The sequence below is a fragment of the Tricharina praecox genome (assembly GCF_024521635.1).
Source record: "Tricharina praecox strain CBS 144465 chromosome Unknown BZA05scaffold_26, whole genome shotgun sequence".
Taxonomy (NCBI): domain Eukaryota; kingdom Fungi; phylum Ascomycota; class Pezizomycetes; order Pezizales; family Pyronemataceae; genus Tricharina; species Tricharina praecox.
This window is the reverse complement of record NW_026250428.1, coordinates 318,872-337,969: the sequence shown is the minus strand read 5'-3', so window position 1 is coordinate 337,969 and position 19,098 is coordinate 318,872. Positions and strand designations below refer to the sequence as shown.

Sequence of the window (19,098 nt, the reverse complement as noted above, 5' to 3'; positions counted from 1 at the left end):
TGGCTAAATATTGGACAGGTTTCATCCGTGAAAACTCGACAAGTACCTACGAGACTTTCGATTGATTCTCGTGCCGTAGATGGTCGTCGCGAAGGGAACCGGTGACGACCGGATGTGTTTGGAAATGAGATCCTGGCCGAGTGGTCAAGGTTACCGCGCCGTGCGTACAGAACGCTCAACGCACCATGGAAACCTTGCCCTCTACCGTGCTCTGCACCAAATTCTAGTGCAGGGTGTTTCCAACCCCGAGGTCTTTAAGATCGATCCCGGAGATTCAGGTCGGTCTTCGGACAGGGACGGTAGAGATTGGTCAGTCACGCCGCATGATATCACGAAAAGTGCGATTCGAGGTGGATGTTGTGGAGCGTGGCTGACATTCCACCCACCAGGGCAAAATTAATCTTCACTTACCGCTCGCTTACAAGTTACAAGTGAAGAACAGCCGTTCAACTCTGTCGCAAGGATAATACGTGTTTGACTCGGCGGATAAGCTTGTTTACACCCCTTGACAGCCCCAAACCACCTGTGAAGAGGTGTGTATTAAATTTCACTTGCTGGGCGAACTCTCCGCATGCAGCTTGTCCAGAATACGATAGTTATGCCTGTCAGGCGTCACGTCATTCCAAAGGGGACCGTATGCGATGTATTCGAGTGAGAATAAATGATGGACGATCGAGTGACACAGAGTGATCACTATTGGCGGGCTCGATCAACTGTTACGCACTTATCACGTGCTAGCAATTCCACTGTGTTGGCGCCACAGACAGTGCTTCGCTTCCCGCGCATGTGAGATCCTACAATCCACAATGTTTACCCTGCGGCTTATTCCGACAAACTCAGCCTTTCTTGTAGTTATTGAGTCAAACTCTTACGGAGTGCTTGCGTCAAGCTCTGAACGATTAAAGCCAACTGAACGCTGAGGAACATTGATCGAAGCCGCACAAATGCTCGAGCAATGACGACAGCGCGCTTGCCACTCGGTCTGGCCAGCCCAAATGCCGGGACCAGGGGGGCCCTTTTTTAGCTGAAGATCTGAAGTCAAGTTAATGGATGCTTCCACCGTCTCTGGAGATACGTCCTGGAATCCATTTGAACGGGCAAAGACAAGCATCCACCGCCTCCAGACATACGTCCAGAAATCCGTTCGCTCGCGTGTCGACAAGCATCCACTGCCCTTCGCAGATACGTCCAGGAATCCTCATCGCGAAACGACAAGCATCTGGTTACCACCTCCGCAGATAGGTACGTCCGGGGATCACTCCATTGCCCAACGACAAGCATCCACATCTATCCTTGTCTCCCGCGCCGCGAACGCACAGACCGAGACGGACACACACCTTCATCCGCCGGCCACTGCTGAACGCTTATACCCGGATTCGCAGCACCCTGGATATAGAATATACATGCTAACCGCATACATGTACGCGTAGACTGCTGCATTCCCGCGATTCTCACGTCTTCACAATCTCTCTCACGTTTACATAATCCTCTCGACGTCCGCGCGCATCGTCCATCTCGTCGATCCTCGGGTTTTCCCTCGCCCGCGCGCCGTCAAGCTACCTGCACCATTTCACGGCGCCACTTCACTGTCCTCGGATGCTGGCAGCCGCGTCGGTAATGGAACACACCGACGGCGGTTCCGCGGGACTCTCCCAGACCGCCGATCCCGCGCCCAACGCGATCGTCTTCCCCGGCTTCACCGCGAGCACCCAAGACCTCCACACCAAAGATCCGCACTCGTCCGGCCTGCGCACCCTCACCCCCGACCTCTACACGCACGGCCTCAACTCGCGCGGCCGGTTTCTGAACGGCCTCGACCCGAGCGGCTTCAACTCGCGCGGCCCGTACACTCCCAATCCACCAGCGCAAGATCCACCGACGCCCTGTGTTCTCCGACCCGGCGGATTCTTTCCGTCCTCCGGGCTGTCGCCCATCAACTCGAGGCGGAAGACGAAGCGCTTCGTGACTATTCCTCCGCTGTCGGATGAGGCGGAGCCGACTTACGAGTACGTACAGCCGTCGAGAGTGCAGTACACCAACAGTTACCCCGGAACACCGGCCTACTCGAGGCGAACCAACCGGCGCACACTCATCAACGCGCAATCGCCGAAGACGGAGGTCACCCGTAACGGCGCCTCTCGGAGGGAAAGGCTGAGACCGTACACGTTGGAGCCACCGCCCCACGCGCAGCGCTTCCCGAAGTCCGTGGTCTGCTCGCCGGCACATGCCGTCGGATACTCGGCGCGCGCGAGACTGTTGGGGTCGACGTCGGAGTGCTGCGACTTCTTCCCCTGGAAAGGAAACCACAAGGAGGACCGGGTGACCGACATCCAGGCACGGAATGGACTGTACGACAAACTTTTAGTAGGCAAGCACAATGTACAGTTTGCCGGTTTGCCGCCCTCTCAATCCGAGTTGGTGCTTACAGCTCTGCAGACTGAGCAAGCTTCCGCCCGAGCGTCACTGGCGCCGTACTTCCGGCAGCGGACAGGTCTGCAAACACTGTCGGCCCTGTACCTGACCATCATGACCAAACGTCAGGTGTACAGCACGGTGGTCATACCGTCAACATTCAAGCCTCCGCCCCGAGTAACGCTACCGGAGAACAAGCGGCAGGCATGGCTGCGCGATCTCGCGAATCCCGCCATACCTCTGCGGAAGCTATCTCGGACCATACCTCACGGTTTGAAGGGCCCTTCGCTGCTCGATCAATGTGCCTCCAAGAAGATCCCCACTTCTCGGGCGGTATGGTTTGTCCGGTGTGTCGGAGCCAACGAACTCCGAGGATTGAGGCGGAGGGGCGTGGGGTCGCTGGCGGTGGGGGGTGAGGCGAAATGGATCCGGGAATGGACCGTCCAAGTAACACAGTTCCTGGAGAAGACGATCGGGGCGTGCGATGTTATCGACGATAACCTTTGGCGGCCTCGGATGGTATACTCGTATGATCCTATCCTCGAGAATTTTCTGCTTCGGAGCCGCCGACTGACCGAATCCGCAGCATACGTCTGGTCGTTCATCTTTACGCGGAACTCTTGCTTGACCGGGCACTCTTTCTGGAGTGGTTCCTTTCGTTTTTTGCTTCCTGCTCGCTGGACGTACTACCTCTAGCTTTCCCTATAGCTACTGCGTTCTGGGATGACCTCATGAAACTGAGACGGTTTGCGAAACGATTTGCTGAAATCTTGCTTGTTAAGGCCGAGGAGGTATGTGATACAACCTCCGTGCACGGATCCGGACGCGACACAGCTAAACAGATGGGGTACAGGCTGAAGCCCGGCGTTTCGACGAATCGTACATGATACCGCTGCTACGGCGACTTTCCGTTATGGCTTCTGTAAGCTCGAGTACCTCCGGTGAATGTGTATACCGGAAATTCGGCTAACGTGATAGAACATCCTCCTTTCCCACCGGGAATCGATCATAGGATTCAATCGGCTCCGGGGAGTCCCGGCTTTGGTGGATTGCAGCATCAGCGGCATCGATGAATGCTTGCGGAATGTGACCCTACGCAACAGATACTTCGATGGGTTGGAGAAGCTCCCAGCCACGGCATCCGGTCGACAGAAGGCAGTGGTGTTCTTGGACAACATCAAGACGCCGTTCGACACTCACGCGATATACACACATCTTGTTGCTCTGTTATCGAGCACCGAGCTTGTTCCCTTCATACTCGAATGGGCTGTCACACCACTCAGAACTGGGACTCACAGGGTGCACATAGCGGCCAATTTGCTGCGATTCGCGTCGACGGACGGAGTGCAAATACAAATCGCGATCCAGGAATTCCTACTCAAGTTGGATGTCCACACAAAGGTCAAGAAGTATGATGTTTACCTTCTAGTTGCGGAACTGGTACGGACAGGCTACTTCTCGGTCGCCTTTTACATGCGATGGCTCATCGCCAAAGGGGGCCTTTCCAAGGTGGCAGTGTTGGACGAGGTAGGAGCCACTCGATCGCTATCTCGCATTGGCCGGACCAAAGCTGACACATATCGCAGAGCTGCCCGTGCTACCTGCGGCTGTTGGCTGAGATTCCCGTACATCTGACCGCACCGCCGCTGAGGAACTTGCGCAGGATCTTGCTGAGCGAACGCTCGTTCGACTGTCAGGAAGAGGACGATGCGGCGGCAGAGGTCATGGAGATAATTTCTAGTCGCGGAGTGTTTCAGATGTCGGGTCTCCTACAGAATGGCCATAGGGGTTCCCGCTACATGACGTTGAAACCGAACGAGCTCAAGAAGATCCGCGGCCTGACGCGGGCTTCTAAATCCGTGGTGGGGATGTGGATCAAATCAAACCTTCTGATGCTTGTGACGGAGCAGCAGCGGTATGTTATTTACTCCAGCACTGCGGCAATCCCCCATGCTGATGGTACATGATTGCAGATATGCTCGAGACAGCTGGCGTGGCAAAGTTTCTGCCATTGAGCCGAGTGTGAACGTGTTGTCGACGGCGCAGGTGGCTTTCATTCGACAGGTCTTGGAGGAAATCGGCGATATCGCGGTTTTGGTCGAGGTAAGTGTGTCCGGGTTGAAAGCGTGTTTTTGTGGTACAGGGTTTTGACGAGCGATGCAGGTAATCCACATCTTGGTCGGCTCTGACAACGCAGCCATCCTTGCCATGACTGCCGAGACCATCAATTTCAATCTCGAGGCAATTTCTGCGCTCCACCCAGTTGAGGATTTGGAGCGGAAATTGTTCCAGGGGGTAAGTGCTCGCACGAGGAAACCGTTTGACCATCCAGCTGATTTTCCGGACGTGAAGTTCAAGAAGCTGCAGTCGCGAAGAGCGCCTACCAACAGACATTTCCTGGCTTCCTTTCTGGAGCTGCTATCCGTCACTGGGACCGAAGGTGGTATGCGGTTCGACTTGCAACATGCGCTCGCTTCGTATGACGTGCAACATCCTCGAGCTACGGTTGAACAGTCTCTAGAGTCCGGATTCATGGACATCGGCATGGCCGACGACGAAGAGATTGATCGGCTGTGGAAGAGTCGTGCGGTCATTGACAAGCCGAACATGTCTCGGATCTTTGAAACCACCGTTTTCTCGCTGGAGGCCTCGTTCAGTGATCCGGAGAAACAGCAGCTGCACATCTGCTCTGCGACCAGGGGCTTGTTGAAGCTGAGATCTTTCGACGCGAGCTTCTTCGATGAGCTTTTGCGGCGCTGGATAACCCGCATGAAAACATGCCACAACCGGATACCGCTGTTTCGAGCTCTCTCGAGCATGGTTGCTGGATCCTGTCTCAGGATTGAGATGTTGGTCGGCATCGCGTTGACGATGCTCTTGCAGAAACGCGACGAGGTATGTTTTCATTCTCTATCCGACTTTTCGCCACAGCTTATGGTCGAGTTCCAGTCGGTAAATGCTTTCGACGCCGGTATGTTTCTCGCCATGGTTCTCGAACTGATCGTCCACGAAAATCCCTTTGCAACCCTGCTTTCCGCCCAGGTAGGAGATTGCCCAATTGCCCTCCTTCACCTGATGTTCGTATGCTAATCGAGGCGCAGGACATGTACACCCTCAAACGCCGGCGCAAATCGTTCATTGCGACTTCCGCACACCTCTTGTTGGCGATGTTCCGCGATGTCATCGTTCTCTGCACAACGTCGCAATCCGAGGAGTTGCACCGATACACACTCCGTCTGCTGTCTTCGGTTTCTTCCCTCGAGGTTCTGAGGAAGCTGGTGGTACAGAAACCGGATCTCCTGAGGACACAGCTCGTTGAGCCTCTCTTACAACCTACACATCTATGGTGGCTACAGCTACTTTTAGATAACCTCTTAGACGACAACGATTGCAATGGTTTGAACAACGCTCCCACCGCACCCACGATTCCTCTCCGTTACTCACACGATAAAATCACAGACGATAATGCGGAGGTCGATGCCCACGTACAAGTGGGCCGACTCCTCGATCTGGCAAATGATTTCTCCATAGGACTCTGCAAACTGAAGCTGCGGATCATACTGAAAGCGGAGCTCATCGATTCCACGTCCTTCGGCGGCCCCGATCTGAAATCTGGGGCACGCGTCTCGAATACGATCGCCAGGCCATTTATTAGGGGTATAGCCTCGGCATCCAGCTCCAGACGCAGGACTTGTACCGAACTCGTGACGGTGCTCGACAAAGACAGGGCTGCTCAGGTATGAGGTCGTCCCAGTCACATCCGATCCTCGCTAACCTGGTCCGCGACATTCTAGATTCGGGCCGACGTCGAAGAGTTATTCCTGGATTGGAGAACCTTTTTTTGCACGCCCAGGCTGGTAGAAACACTCGACTTGCCTCTTGCCCACACCCACGCCACGGGCGAGTCGCTCGCGCATGCTTTCCTCTCGATCGTGCAATCTACGGTCTCCTGTAAGGCGGTCGAGCGCGAATACATGTCGTCTCTGCTCATCGAGCGGATGTACAAGCTGCTGCTCATCCTATCGTCAACGCGCGACGAAGATACGCTCGGAGTGTCGTGGTGGAATCACGAATCCTACGGAGAATTCCGTTGCTGGTGAGCTTTGCTTTTTTGCTCGTTGCTCGTTGCTCCATGTGTCAAATACTGATGTCGGCGACGGATTCGGATAGGTTTGTGCTCTTCATGACGTTCTTGACGATACATCGGGTCTCCTTCGTCCCGGGAAAGGTAACTTCGTCGACGGACCAAGCGCGCATGCTCAGGAAATTGTGTATCCTACTCAAGGTTTGTGGTGTCATCTATCCCGGTCTTCCGTCCCGTCGTTAATCAATGTGTGGCCAAAAGCATGAGGTTATACGAAAGGACGAAGCATATTTCGAGCTGGTGCTTTCACTTGCTGAGAGCTTTTGCGATGGTACGTAGCTCCACCTATTCCGGTTCAGGCATCTGGTATCCGGGCAAGCTGTGTTGGAGTGAGAGAGCATGCCCGCAATCGGCTGAGCTCGCTGCGAGTTTCCACGTCCATTCACTAACCACACCCCTATAGGACTTCCGGAAGAAACCCGGCTACAGCTCAAGCGCGAGAACAAGGGAAAGCGTGTGCCGATGTCGTCGTTCCTGACCGGAGCTGACGAGGGCGCAGAAACCCTCAAGGCGCTGCAGAGAGGGCGACTGACCGAGTTCTCGGTCAAGCCGTGGGAGCGTCTGGCTGAACCCACGCCAAACATCGGCGAGAACGATGTCAGCATCAGTTTGGTGTTGTTCAGGACTAGGAGGTTTTAGATTCAATAGGGTGGGTGGGTTGGTCGGTGGGCTGTCGGTTGGTCGGTTGAGGAGGATACTCAGTTTTTTCTTTGATTCGTTTCTTTTTTCTCATAGGGATGGTTGGATATATACCCGGCATGATGTGTATGTACTTTTATGCGTGTATTCATAGAAAGTAGAGCGTTGGTTGGGTTGTAGAATGATGGTTGTTCCGGTTTGTCGAACACAATGGCCGCATTGGCTGGATCATCGAAAGTGATGACTGGTTTGTAGAAACCTATGGCTGGTCTGTCCAGAAGATGGGCAGCAGGAGCGACTTTACTGGTGGACATCAACTGTGTCTGGGTTAGACCATCATTGGGTGTGCACGCTGGGAAGGGTTTCTGCTGGTAACTTCTCGCTGTCTTTGAAGATATTCGGATTGTTACGATCTCACCATATTGCTTCTACCTACTCGAGCGAAACCTAACAAGAACCCTATCTCGGAACTTTCGGGGATAAAGTAAAAAGACAGCGTGCGCTCCATAGGTACTTCGTAGTGCAGTAAACTCCCCGCGATAGGGTTAGGTGTGCAACTCTCCGGAGTCACGGCCAGCCAACTTGAAAGGCGACCTGGGTCCAGGAACGCCACAGAGCATCCCAGAGCGACGTGAGGCTAGAAACCCGCGCCACAGTGCATCCCAGTTCTCGGCCTGCAGCTTCTCGTTCTTCACGTTTGGTGACGTTTCTGCGTTTTCTCATTTCATCCACACACACGGATTACCCGAAACGTGAAGTGAAGGTGAACGACTCTCCGCCACACAACCCCAACCCTTGTCCCATCCGCGGCGGCACCCAGCTCTCTCTTTCCACCCTCCAAAAATACATCCCCACATACACCCACACTCCCACACACCCGCCCGCCGATACCGTGCTCGGACGACACGCCCCAGCGCGATGTTGGATACTCCGACCCAGATCACGTCACACCTCCTGGCCGCTCTCAATCTCCCGCCGCTCGAGAACGCCTCCCCCTACCCGCTTCGCAACCGCCCCCTCCCGCTCGAGCCCGCCGCGTCCTCGCCGCAGCGGGATGCTTACACCTCCGTCAGGAGGCCCGTACAGCAGCAACAGCAGAACAACCAGCAGCACCACCAGCAACAGCAGCAGCACCAGCAGCACCACCAACAGCTTCACCACCAACAGCACCACCAGCTGCAGAATGACCAGACAGACGACCACCACCAGATTTCGACCGGCGATACTCAATCCTCTCCCGTTCCGCTAGCGTACCCGCCCATCATCACGCCGCCGAAAGCTGCCGAACCCCCGCTGCAGCACGGTTACCACCCTTCGCTTCAGACACAGCTACAGCAGGCTGGGGCGTCGCAGCCGCCGCAACAGTCGTCGCCGCTGCAGCAGTCCTCGCCTGTTACTAGACGTTCTCAGCGCCAGCAGGAGCAGCAGCAGCAAGAGCAGCAACAACAGCAACATGAGTACCAACAGCAGCAGCAACAGGATCAGCAGCAGGATCAGCAGCAAGGGCAACAGAAGAAGAAGCAGGGAAAGAGACGACGCATGCGACGGAAGTGGACCGAGCAGGAAACCAACGATCTCATCATCGGATGTCGCGAGCACGGCGTGGGAAATTGGAAGAAGGTCCTGGATGACCCCAAGTACAAGTTTGACGACCGGTCAGCTGTGGACTTGAAGGACCGGTATGCGTTGATCCCCCAGCCACGTGTTATCCCTCACCTATGACAGCTAGCTGATGTGACCACAGTTTTCGCACATGTTTCCCGAAGGAGTACCGGAAAGACGCCATGCTCGCCGAACAGCAGGTCAAGCTCGAAGCCACCCAGGAGGGGATGGAAGCATTGGTGGAAGTCGGTCACATGCACACTATGCTCGGGCCGGCGCCGACCCAACAGCCGGAACGCGGTCGGCGGAAGGTTACAAAGACGGAATTGCACCACGCCGAAGTCCTGAAGGGGCTCGGCATCAGCGACCGTTTCCCCAAGGTGGCACGCAGGGAGCGACGCGAGTTTACGGCAGAGGAGGACCATCGCCTCTTGCAGGGATTCCAGATCGTATGTGTCCGACCGCATCGGATCGCGTCCGTGGGGAATACAGCTAACTCATTGGCTTACCCAGTACGGTCCGTCCTGGAGCAGAATCCAGGGCGATCCTGCGCTACATCTCGCTCATCGACGAAGCACGGATCTGCGCGATCGGTATGGTTTCTCAGTTCATTCGTTCGTTCGGGTACTCTATGGTAGTCCGATTTACCTAATCGGTGACGTGGGTTAGGTTTCGTAACGCTTTCCCGGACCGATACGAGTCTGCCGGTTTCAAGGCGCGCCCACGACAGGTCAAGTCCGAGTCCGTTACGGCGGAAGAAGAGTCGTACGGGGAAGAGGACGTGGATGAGGACCACTACTCCGATAAACAGCTGTCAATGGTGGATCCGGCGATGGCCATGGCTATGCAGGAGCCACCACCACAGCCTACTAAAGCCGACTCTACCGCGTTCATCGTAAACAATCTGATGAACGAGCATCTTGCCGCAAACTGGATCGAGCCTCTTACTCCCTCGGAGCAGGTTGGATGCATCGAGACCCCTGTGAGTGATGGGATTCCCGGCTCGGCCGACCAGTCGCCGGTATCTGGGATCTTACCGTTGGACCCGGCACTCGATACAGGTTTCGGGCCCGTGACGCTGGAGCAGCTTACTAGCGACATTCTCGGGACGACCAGGCGACCCAGGGGCTCTCAAGCTCCGGTCAACACCAACGGTGATGGGCTCAACTGGGATGACATGTCCAGCCACTCCATGTTTGCCGATGTCGAGTCGGCCTTCGCGATGGATTCCAAACCTATGGCCAACATGAACGGTAGTTGTAACGAGGTCAAATCCCCCGTCACTATCAATACCACCATTACTACCAAGCCCGCTTCCAAACCGAACGCGGCCAGTGCTCCCAGAAAGAGAAGGCCTTCGGGTTCGGTGTTGAAAAAACCCACGGAGAAGAAGAGCCGCGTCAATACCAAGGCTTGATGTGAGGTGATACCGCGGATACTGCGGATACGGTTAGATTGCGCGAAAGTGTAAAACATGGCTTGGGCTGGGTTCTCTGTCACTTGTTTTTTTCCCCATCTTTTCCTTTTTTCCTTTTTCCCTTTTTTTTCCCTTTTTTTTTCCATTTTTTCCAATATTTTTCCTTTGGGGTCGGGCGAACGGATTTGCATTTTTTTGTATCGTATCGAATTTTTTTGTGCTCGTCTTTTTGCACGTCTTTTGCAACGAAATGTATCCTGGTTACTACCTGTGTCGAGTACCTCTGCTGCGGCTACGCGGGGCTGGGAGGGGGTGTCCGCGGAACGACTGGGAGAATGAAATCTTCTACTAGTATGGACACACGATGATACGATGTGATGTGATGGAAACCGGACGGGTGTTCTAAAAACTCGAAGGATTCGAGGGGACTCGAGGGCATGATTTGTTGTACTTTTGTGATGGATAATCTTGACGGATTTTTGTGGCTCATATTCCATCTATCGGTGCCTTCAATAGACGTACAGGGAGAAAATCATGCCCACAGTCTAAACCAACTTTCGTTAAGTGGCCCGACGTGTACTATAGCTTCCCTTGCTCTCCGCCCTGGCCTTTCCCGAAGACACCGTATGGTACGGTAGGTACATATTTATGTCAATCCGGCCAACGAACCCCGCGGAGGTTCTCTTTTCATTCAGGTCAGGTCGGGCGTCCAGCTGTTTGGGCTGTCCGTTGGTCCGCTGGTTGGTTGGTCCGTTGGTTGGTCCGTTGGTCGTTTGGTCCGTTTACTTGTATTTTATGTACATTAGAAAATTCACGCACGAGGGAGGGTTCTGTCTGTCTGTTTCTGTCTGTCTGTTTTCACACATCTCTCATTCTCACTCATTCGGGTCGGATCGAGTACCTAAGGAAAGTTGCGGAAAAAAACAGTAAATTGGTATCAAGTGATTTACTCCCCATCTATCATAGTAAAGTGCGCTTCTATTGCCATCATGCCCTCCTGCCCTCCTGCCCTTGCTGCCCTCCAATCTAATCAAGCACGCCTACCAGCACCCAACCCCGCATCTCTCCCCGCCTGCTTCGGCGACGGAATAGGCGGCGGCAAATTCTTGCGCTCATCCTGATCGCGCTCGATCTGTCTGTATATCTTAACCGCGTCGTCGCGGAGCGCACGGTTCTCGAGGAAATTGTGTATGCGTATCTTCTTGCTGATGGTCGATTTCTGGCCGGGAACGTCTTGCATGTGCGAGTACTCTATTCTTCATCAGCCCTTCCCGCTGGGGGTCGTGGGGGTGTGGGGGAAGAGGGGGGCTACCCAGGAAAGCGCGATCCAAATACCCCAGCGCCTTATTGAGACACTGTTCTCTCCAGGTACTACTGTTACTCGTGCCAGCGCGGCCGACCTGGCCGTCAGCGAGAACGCCGAACGCAACCGCAGTCAGGAATGAGTCCTCGCACTCCAGGATCTGCGGCATGATCCCGTCCAGCATTTGGTACGCCGCCTCGTACTCCTCCAGGTGCACGAAGATCCCCGCGATCACCGTGAACGCCTGGTACAGCATTGGCATGAACCGTGCGCGCCAGGCGGTGGATCCTGCGTGGATCGCGATCGAGAGGCCACGAGAGTGCCGGCCCATTTTCTACGGGGGGGTTAATAGGCTACCGAGTGAGAGCTAAGCAAGCAGGAGGTACGAACCACAAAGATCTCCGCTTTCATGATTATCAGCCGTACGCGGTTATAGGCGTCCGAGTCGTTTCGCACAAGGTCGTCGTACACCTGCTCGCAGTTCGCTAGGGCCTATGTATCACAAGTATCACTCGTCAGAATTGCTGTATGCATGTCATGACAAGAAGCAGCACGTACCGACGTGAAATTCCCCAGCCTCATCAGAAACTCGATGCGAGTCACCGATATCTCGAGGCGACAATCCTGCTCCATCTGCTCCGCCGCCGTGAGCTGTTGCAGCAACAACTCGGCACCCGCGACTTCGTCTCTAAGGTTAGATTGTAGTCAGCATCTTCTCCCCGCCATACGAAATGGTAGGTATACCTGTGCACAGCGCGTCTTAGCTTAATGAGCGCCGAGTACGCGGTCCAGTACTGGTTAATCTTGAGTGACCTCAGAGACTCAGGCGAGATCTGATCGAGGCGATCAAACGCCTCCTCGAAGCGGCCGCGCATTGAGAGTATATACGCGCTCTTGCATAGGGCGACGGCGAGATCCTCGGCGGGCGAGCAACCACGGTACTTCGCCAGGAACGCCTCGCAGCTAATCCACGCGCACTGGGTGACGCCGAGACGACTCCACAGCGTGGACTGCAGCAAGATTTGGGAGCCGGTGGCGTTGCGGATCTGCCGCGTGGTGTTGATGTGCGAGCTCCGCAGGAGGCTCTCGAACGCTGACGGGATCGATTCGCCGCATAGCAGGATCTGCCGCGTCTCCGAGAGGTACGCCATCGATAAAAGGTGGTCCATTCCCCACTCTTTCGCTTTTAGCTTCAGCAAGGAGAGCGATTCTCGCTCCATACGCGCCGCTATCACCTCTGGACAGTCTTGTGGATGCGCCCGGTGGAAGTGGTACAGCCAGGAGAGCGCGAAGTTGAGGCACGCCATGTCTTTCGTTTCGCGCGCGGCATTGATGGTCTCCTGCATTGCCAGCACCGACTCCCGGTGGCAACCGAAGTCGGCCTGTAGGATGGCGAGGTTCAAAAGGGCGTATTGGTAGTATGTTCGGTCTCGCGTGTGCATGGTGTAGTCGAAGTACCGGTGCAGGCTGTCGAACGCACCGGGGTAGTCGCCGGATCGCCAGGAGTTCAGGAAGTTGACGTAGTGCCGGAGATGCGAGGCGGGAACGCACGTCGAGATCATGTCGCGCAATCGCTGCTGCGTGTCATCCGATACTCGCGATCCCAGTTCTAGTTGAGAGGTCAGCAGGTGGGCAAGCAGGCGGGAGGGACTCGTCGGCATACTCTGCATCAACTCAACCTGGAACTCCAGAAGTCTCTCGATCTCCTCCGTAGACACAGTATCTAACCCGCATTCAGCAAACCAACGCCATGCGATCCGGAGACAAACAGCTTACACTTAGTCCCCTTCTCATGCCCCATATACACATTCCTCACGAGCGGATCATCCAGCGCGGTCCCCCTCAGGTTGACGTCCGCGCTGATCCCACCACCATGCGGGCGCAGCTTCCACAGGGGAAAGGTAGGTTCGCGGAACCTCGCAAAGGCGTACCACAGCGAGTTGATCTCGTGAAACTGCAGCTTCTCGAACTCGAGCAGGGACCTTCTCAGGAACATTCCGAGCGGGGAGGCATCAGCAATCAGCCTGCGTTTGACGTCGATGCCAGGCGGCGCACCCACAGGCCGCTGATGGTACATCCGTAGTTCTTGGAAGAACGTGTTGAGCGCGTCGAGACAGTTGATGTTCCACAGATCGATCACGAGGAGGTCCAGCACCGTGCGGCCGACGACGGAGCTCTGGTAGTTTACGGTCGCTGCGATCAGGTCCTCCGGCGTCAGGTTGAACGTTGACGCATCCGTCGGCCGGTTCAGGTGCTTCAGCACGAAGCCGAGCACCGGCATGATCGCCGGGTTCGGGAACTTGTGGTCGGCATATTCTCGGACCAGCGCGATAAGCGCGATCTTTCCCGGTGCTGTGGTGCGTAGTCATGTCAGTCTTGGTGGTGGTGGTGGTGCCGCCGCGCACATCGGTAAGCGCGAACTCACTGAGATATCGCGACATGGTGGGGGATGACGTAGAGGGGAGACGCGCGCGAGGGAGCACGTGAGGGATAAACGCGATGTGTCGTGAGGAAACGCGTGTGTGGGGGGAAGCGCGAGGAGACGTGAAGGACTGGCTGTGGAGGGGTGGGCGGAACTAACGGATCGGACTAGTGGCGGGGAGCTTTTCTCTCGGCAGATCCAGCAGGCGGGATGGCCGGCCGGCGATGGATGCTAGTTAGCCAATGTGCGGGTGTGCGGGGTAGTGATGTGGCGGCCAATGTAGCAGCGGCGGAGTTGCATACGAGTAAACCGTACCGACCTGTCCAACCCAGCGGCCTCAGTACCTTGCCAATCCCGACAGCAGCGTGGCGGCAGAACTGGCGCTCTCGCAAGCAGTTGGGTTCGCACTGTAAAGCAGGTACCAGCTGCCGACCCTGCATGTAGAGCACCGAAGTATGTATGCGACACCATTGCTAAAATGCAGTAGAGCGGGCGGGGTGCGACCACCTGCCTCTGCAGTGTTGACATCCATTCAATACGATGTCCTCCCACCAACAGCCGGCACTCAACCAGTCGTCTCAGCAGTCACCATCCAATGGTACTTACCGGGCCCTCGTCTGCAGCTAAATATCCGAGAAATATCTATTGCCACTGCAGTGGCAGCTCTTCTCGTCGCTTCAGTGAACAATGGGAAGTTCATCCGTACGAAAGACCTGTAGGCTGTTCGCAAGAACCATACGAACAATGTCTCATTAATTAGCATAGAAGTAGATGAATATCTATCTGAGTAGGAGCAAGTATCCAAACCACGCCTATCTACCTATTGCACTGCCATCCTCGCCGTAACAATCACCAACACCTCACACCTCAAGCTACTAGTTATTCTCATCGTCACCCTCGCAGCTATCCGGGTCGTCACAGCACTGTCTACGATTGTATCCCACAAGCACTCACACGCAGCGCGGTCATTCCGCATAGCCTTCTCCCGCCTGCGCGGCTCCAGCGCATCGACAAGCACAGTGCGCGAAATCCACCATCACCACTTGCTGCCTGTTGGTCTGCGCTGAAGCGTCCGAAGCGGCCGAAACCGGGCTGTACGGGTAAAGGGATGAGTCCGAGCACGGGCCACAGGCCCTCAGCGAGTCTGCGGCTTCGTTCCGAAGGATTGGTCTGGCTGTACTAGCTGTAGACACCGATGCAGGTTGGGACGCCCACGCCGTGGCCCTGTAGGGGAGCAGGCGGTTGTATGATATCATACGCCCGGAGTTCGGCTTCGAGGCTTCAGGGCTGCGGAGGTCAAGCGAGGGTACTGTTTTAGAACGATCGAGAGGTGATGGGGTGGGGAGGAGGATGTGGTCACGGCGCAGGCGGAATATACTCCGGCTTTGTAGGTGTGGTTGATGGTGAGTAGGAGGTGAATGGGCGGTGGATTGCCGCTGGTGGGAAGATAGGTGGGTGGATTGGGCTCCGGCGAAGGAGGGGCATTATGGGCATAATGGGCGTCATCTCCAAGGTGTCTGCCCTGTGAGCTCATGGGCTTGGGCGGCAACAGCACCAACGTCTTTGAACCTCGGCTGAAGGCCCACGGCACAGAAGGGGCCGGATAGTCCCTAGAAGTCAACTGTATATATCTCCTGTACGAGCCTCATGCCGATAACTACTGGAATGCGTACCGAGCCTCGACCAAAGGCCTCTCCTCCCGGTGTGCGGTCGTGGAGGCGAGGCGTGTGCACCTGGGGGTGCAACGTGGACATGGACATATCCATCACGGAACGAAGCTAGCTCTCGCGGAGGCGGGGCTGCCGTAGTGAATAAGGCTTATCTACCGGTAATGTCGAACCCACCTCTCGTCCCCGTCTGCCGTTGTCATGCCGGGTTGTCCACATGTACCGGTACTGCCTATCATCCAGCAGCATCGCGAGGATTACCGGCCACACCGGCAGCAGGATTGATGTGTGGATGTATGCACGGACATCGGCCGCAGTACCTACTCAAGCAAGAGTGATACCATATTACGGTGGACTGGCGTCCGGAGGGGAGGAGTGGGTGGTGACACGGCTGAGATGTCGACATGAGTCGATAGAGACAAGATGTACTGCCGGAACCATCTGGCGAGTTGGCGGGGGAGCGGTATGGGGTTGAGTCGTTGAGTCGTTTGGCTGAATCCTGGCCCCGGTTTCCCGAGTATGGAGTCCGTGGAGCTCTGGTGGGCGGGCCGTGGCCGCGCGGGGTTAGTGTCGTGGGGGAGTGCGGAGGGATCGAATGAGAGGATTTGCGCCGCTGGCAGGTGGCGGGCGTGAGGCATGGTGGCGTACAGTACTTGCTGCCGATGTTGGATTGGCTTCTGGAATGTTGGCTGGTGGTTCGGTGGATTGGGATGTTTACTCTATGGGTGGCTTACAGCACATGACTGAACTGTCCGTGCAGCGTGGCGGTACAATTGCTTTGGTGCTGGATTTAGGTTCAGGCATGTGCTTACGATGTTCTTTACATCGGCCAGACTCCAGACCTCTCGCTCTCTTTGTCTTGAGAATCAAGTTTCTCTTTCCCAAACAGGCCGACGATCGATCTTGAAACTCTCGCTCAACCCCCGCTCGATTGGGCTTAGCACTCCATGTTCCGGAGTTCGGCTGTCCTTACCGCCTGCCCAATCCAAACATCTTCGCTTAACCTACTAATCGGCAGCCATTTCGGGCGGCGTGTCGCACAGTAGCATGGCAGCCAAGACTTTGTAACTTTACCTCAGACTTTACGGTAATCTAGCATCGCTAGTTAGCAGAGAACGTCGCTTATTGTCGCCTACGGCGTGCGGCCTTGGAGATCGGCGGAGCGGCATTCGGCGGAGCGCGTGCAAGTGCATTTGCTCGCTCGGCAGCGGACTGCGTCGCGGCGTGCTGCCGCTGCCTCGCGCGACGCTGGCGCCGAGTTGAGTCTGCTACGGATGATCGACTCACGGGTGAAGGCGGCGGTGTCTGCCGAGCGGCGGGCGTACGAGAAGGCGCGGAGGTAGAGGGAGGCGGAGGAGATCTTCGAGAACGTGGAGGTCCAGGCGCAGGTCAAGATAAAGGTGCTGCGGGAAATGGAGGAGCGCGTGAGCGTCGCCATCGCCGCTGCGTATGCGGCCGACGAGCGGCTGCGAGCGGTTGTCGCCGCGAACGTCGTGCAGAGAAGCGCCAAGCTGTCGGGAGACCAGCGGCCGGGGGCGAGGCTGCTGATCAACCGCCGGTTGTACTGCAGCATGTCGCACCTCCCGTCGAGCAGGAGGACTCGGACGAGGTGTACGCCATAACCCGCGAAGAATACGAGTGGCGAACCCGCATGCACCGATGGTGGCGCGAAGACGCTGCTCTGCGGTTTGACGCTGCAGTTGATGAGCACAGCGCGGCCGGAAGGGACCTCGATCCGAACTCAACAGCGGGAGTGCACCACTGAGGGGCGGCTGGTAGCGAGTAGTTTTAGTGGAAGGAGCTGGTGAAAGGCAGAATTTGGTCGGAGGGGTCGCGATTTCTTTGGGTTTGGGTGGTGGTACAGGTTCCTTTTCTGTTTTTGGTATTGGGTGTTTTGCTTCTGTTGTCTGGTAGTGGTACCGGTTCGTTTGTTTTATTCTCTGGTTGCGGCACGGGTTCATTGTCTGTTTTGTTCGCAGGTCGTGGTACGAATTCCCTTTCTGTTGCTTTCAGGTCGCGGTACGGGTCCACGGTCTGTTTTTGCTTTGCATTGATTTAATAGGAATCAGGAGTCAGGACGGGTATAAAAATCTATTCTAACATAAGTACATGGAGGACCAGGCATTAGGCATTTAGGATGACTGCAAGTCTGCAAGTGTGTATTTCACGCGGATTCGGGCTCCCCAGCCATCGGTGGTAGATAATATAATTCCGCCGGGGTGACGGCCCTACGCCGTACGGGGGGTCGCATTTCTTCAAATGCGGTCTATATCTGGACGTACATAATACACACTACACAACCGTTTCGTCACTAGACAGTTATGCACATACAATAGCCGCAAGCACAGGTCTGACTTAAAGAGAAAGGCTTCTAGAATCTTCAAGTATTCACCATATATTCAAGGAAGCAGTCGATCGGAATGAGCGAAAGAGCCGGTAACCCAACCAGGATAGACAGTGGACTCCTCGCCGCATGCAGCCCCGCCTCTGGGGTCTGGGGGCTTGCGATAATGGACATACTCTATTCCACTTGCACGTGAAGAATACTGGGATTGATTGAGACTCTGCCCCTTATGTAAGGTGCCATGGGCCGAGTCATAGTAGGTGAGCCGGCGGTGACCTTCGCGAGCTGGTGTTTGTCCCCCGTTATTCCGTGTTAGAGGATGGAGTACCCGATATAGTGCCTGGAATCAAGAGACCATCACCAGGTAGAAGTACCCAAGTAAAGTGGCAGCCGGACACGTCTCACCGGGAGACAAGATTCCATTCAATTCCATTATGTGCGCCCAGCCGACCGATGGACAATCTACACCCGGCAGCGGAATACCAAAAATCGGGATTGTTGATTCGATCGATGGGATTGGCCCCAAGATCTATGTAGGGAGGGGATGGCTCCTCTGGGCCAGGCCGGGCCAGGCGTCGCCATCAAACCACCGAGGCATGTATGATACCTACCGGTAGGTATTACAGTGCACCGCTTCCGCGTCTGTATCTGGGACCGTTACCCAGAGTGTGGTAAGGTTCTTATGGTCGAGACTCGAGATACAGCGGATAGTAGGTAGCTTGGTCCCTTCATGCTTGGCCCTGTCTGGTCGGCGTCTCAGGCCACCAATAGAGTCTGGCACTGAGGCACTACGGGCGTCTCGGCTCGCAACGACTACTACGGGAGGCGTTTTATTGCGCTCCGCTGGAAGTCAGCTCGGAGCAGGAGTGGTGATCAGGGATGTTAGTTGGCTGCCGGTTTGGGTGTGGTGGGGAATCTCTGGGACGAGGGTATAATACGGTAGTACTCCGTAGATGGTGATTCCCCAAGGCAATAGTCGTAGTTAAGGGGGTGCTCGAAATTACACTGCCGTTCCGGATTGAGGATGGACGAGACTTGGTGGTTATTTGTACCCCGTTCCTTTCGCATCGGTGAGGAACGTGAAGAACCGTCTAAATGCCGAATGTCTGCGCCGACAACCCTGCGTCTTTCCTCAATTCTCGTGATCT

General features: G+C 55.7%; 4 protein-coding genes across 4 annotated transcripts; 2 read left to right on the top strand and 2 right to left on the bottom strand.

The window, feature by feature from the left end:
- Positions 1-1,286: 1,286 nt before the first annotated feature.
- On the top strand, positions 1,287-7,402 carry BZA05DRAFT_407929 (uncharacterized protein). The gene is made up of 15 exons (XM_051484668.1): positions 1,287-2,379; positions 2,437-2,939; positions 2,999-3,203; positions 3,266-3,334; positions 3,391-3,939; positions 3,999-4,327; positions 4,386-4,515; positions 4,576-4,707; positions 4,765-5,454; positions 5,514-5,808; positions 5,872-6,149; positions 6,207-6,508; positions 6,583-6,697; positions 6,758-6,827; positions 6,960-7,402. The coding sequence occupies exons 1-15, from the start codon at positions 1,597-1,599 to the stop codon at positions 7,193-7,195; spliced, it is 4,686 nt and encodes a 1,561-aa protein (XP_051336477.1). The 5' UTR covers positions 1,287-1,596; the 3' UTR covers positions 7,196-7,402.
- Positions 7,403-7,930: 528 nt separating this feature from the next.
- On the top strand, positions 7,931-10,584 carry BZA05DRAFT_146469 (uncharacterized protein). Its single transcript, XM_051478955.1, has 4 exons — positions 7,931-8,874; positions 8,940-9,246; positions 9,311-9,390; positions 9,467-10,584. The coding sequence occupies exons 1-4, from the start codon at positions 8,114-8,116 to the stop codon at positions 10,212-10,214; spliced, it is 1,896 nt and encodes a 631-aa protein (XP_051336476.1). The 5' UTR covers positions 7,931-8,113; the 3' UTR covers positions 10,215-10,584.
- Positions 10,585-11,129: 545 nt separating this feature from the next.
- Positions 11,130-14,397, bottom strand: BZA05DRAFT_407923 (anaphase-promoting complex subunit 5-domain-containing protein). The gene is made up of 9 exons (XM_051484667.1): positions 14,242-14,397; positions 13,943-14,120; positions 13,294-13,869; positions 13,181-13,240; positions 12,262-13,126; positions 12,076-12,205; positions 11,908-12,009; positions 11,527-11,851; positions 11,130-11,465 (listed from the first exon to the last, which is right to left on the bottom strand). Exons 2-9 carry the CDS (start codon positions 13,956-13,958, stop codon positions 11,245-11,247), a joined length of 2,295 nt encoding a protein of 764 aa, XP_051336475.1. The 5' UTR covers positions 13,959-14,120; positions 14,242-14,397; the 3' UTR covers positions 11,130-11,244.
- Positions 14,398-16,725: 2,328 nt separating this feature from the next.
- On the bottom strand, positions 16,726-17,727 carry BZA05DRAFT_407921 (uncharacterized protein). Its single transcript, XM_051484666.1, has one exon. The coding sequence runs from the start codon at positions 17,565-17,567 to the stop codon at positions 16,890-16,892; it is 678 nt and encodes a 225-aa protein (XP_051336474.1). The 5' UTR covers positions 17,568-17,727; the 3' UTR covers positions 16,726-16,889.
- Positions 17,728-19,098: the final 1,371 nt, after the last annotated feature.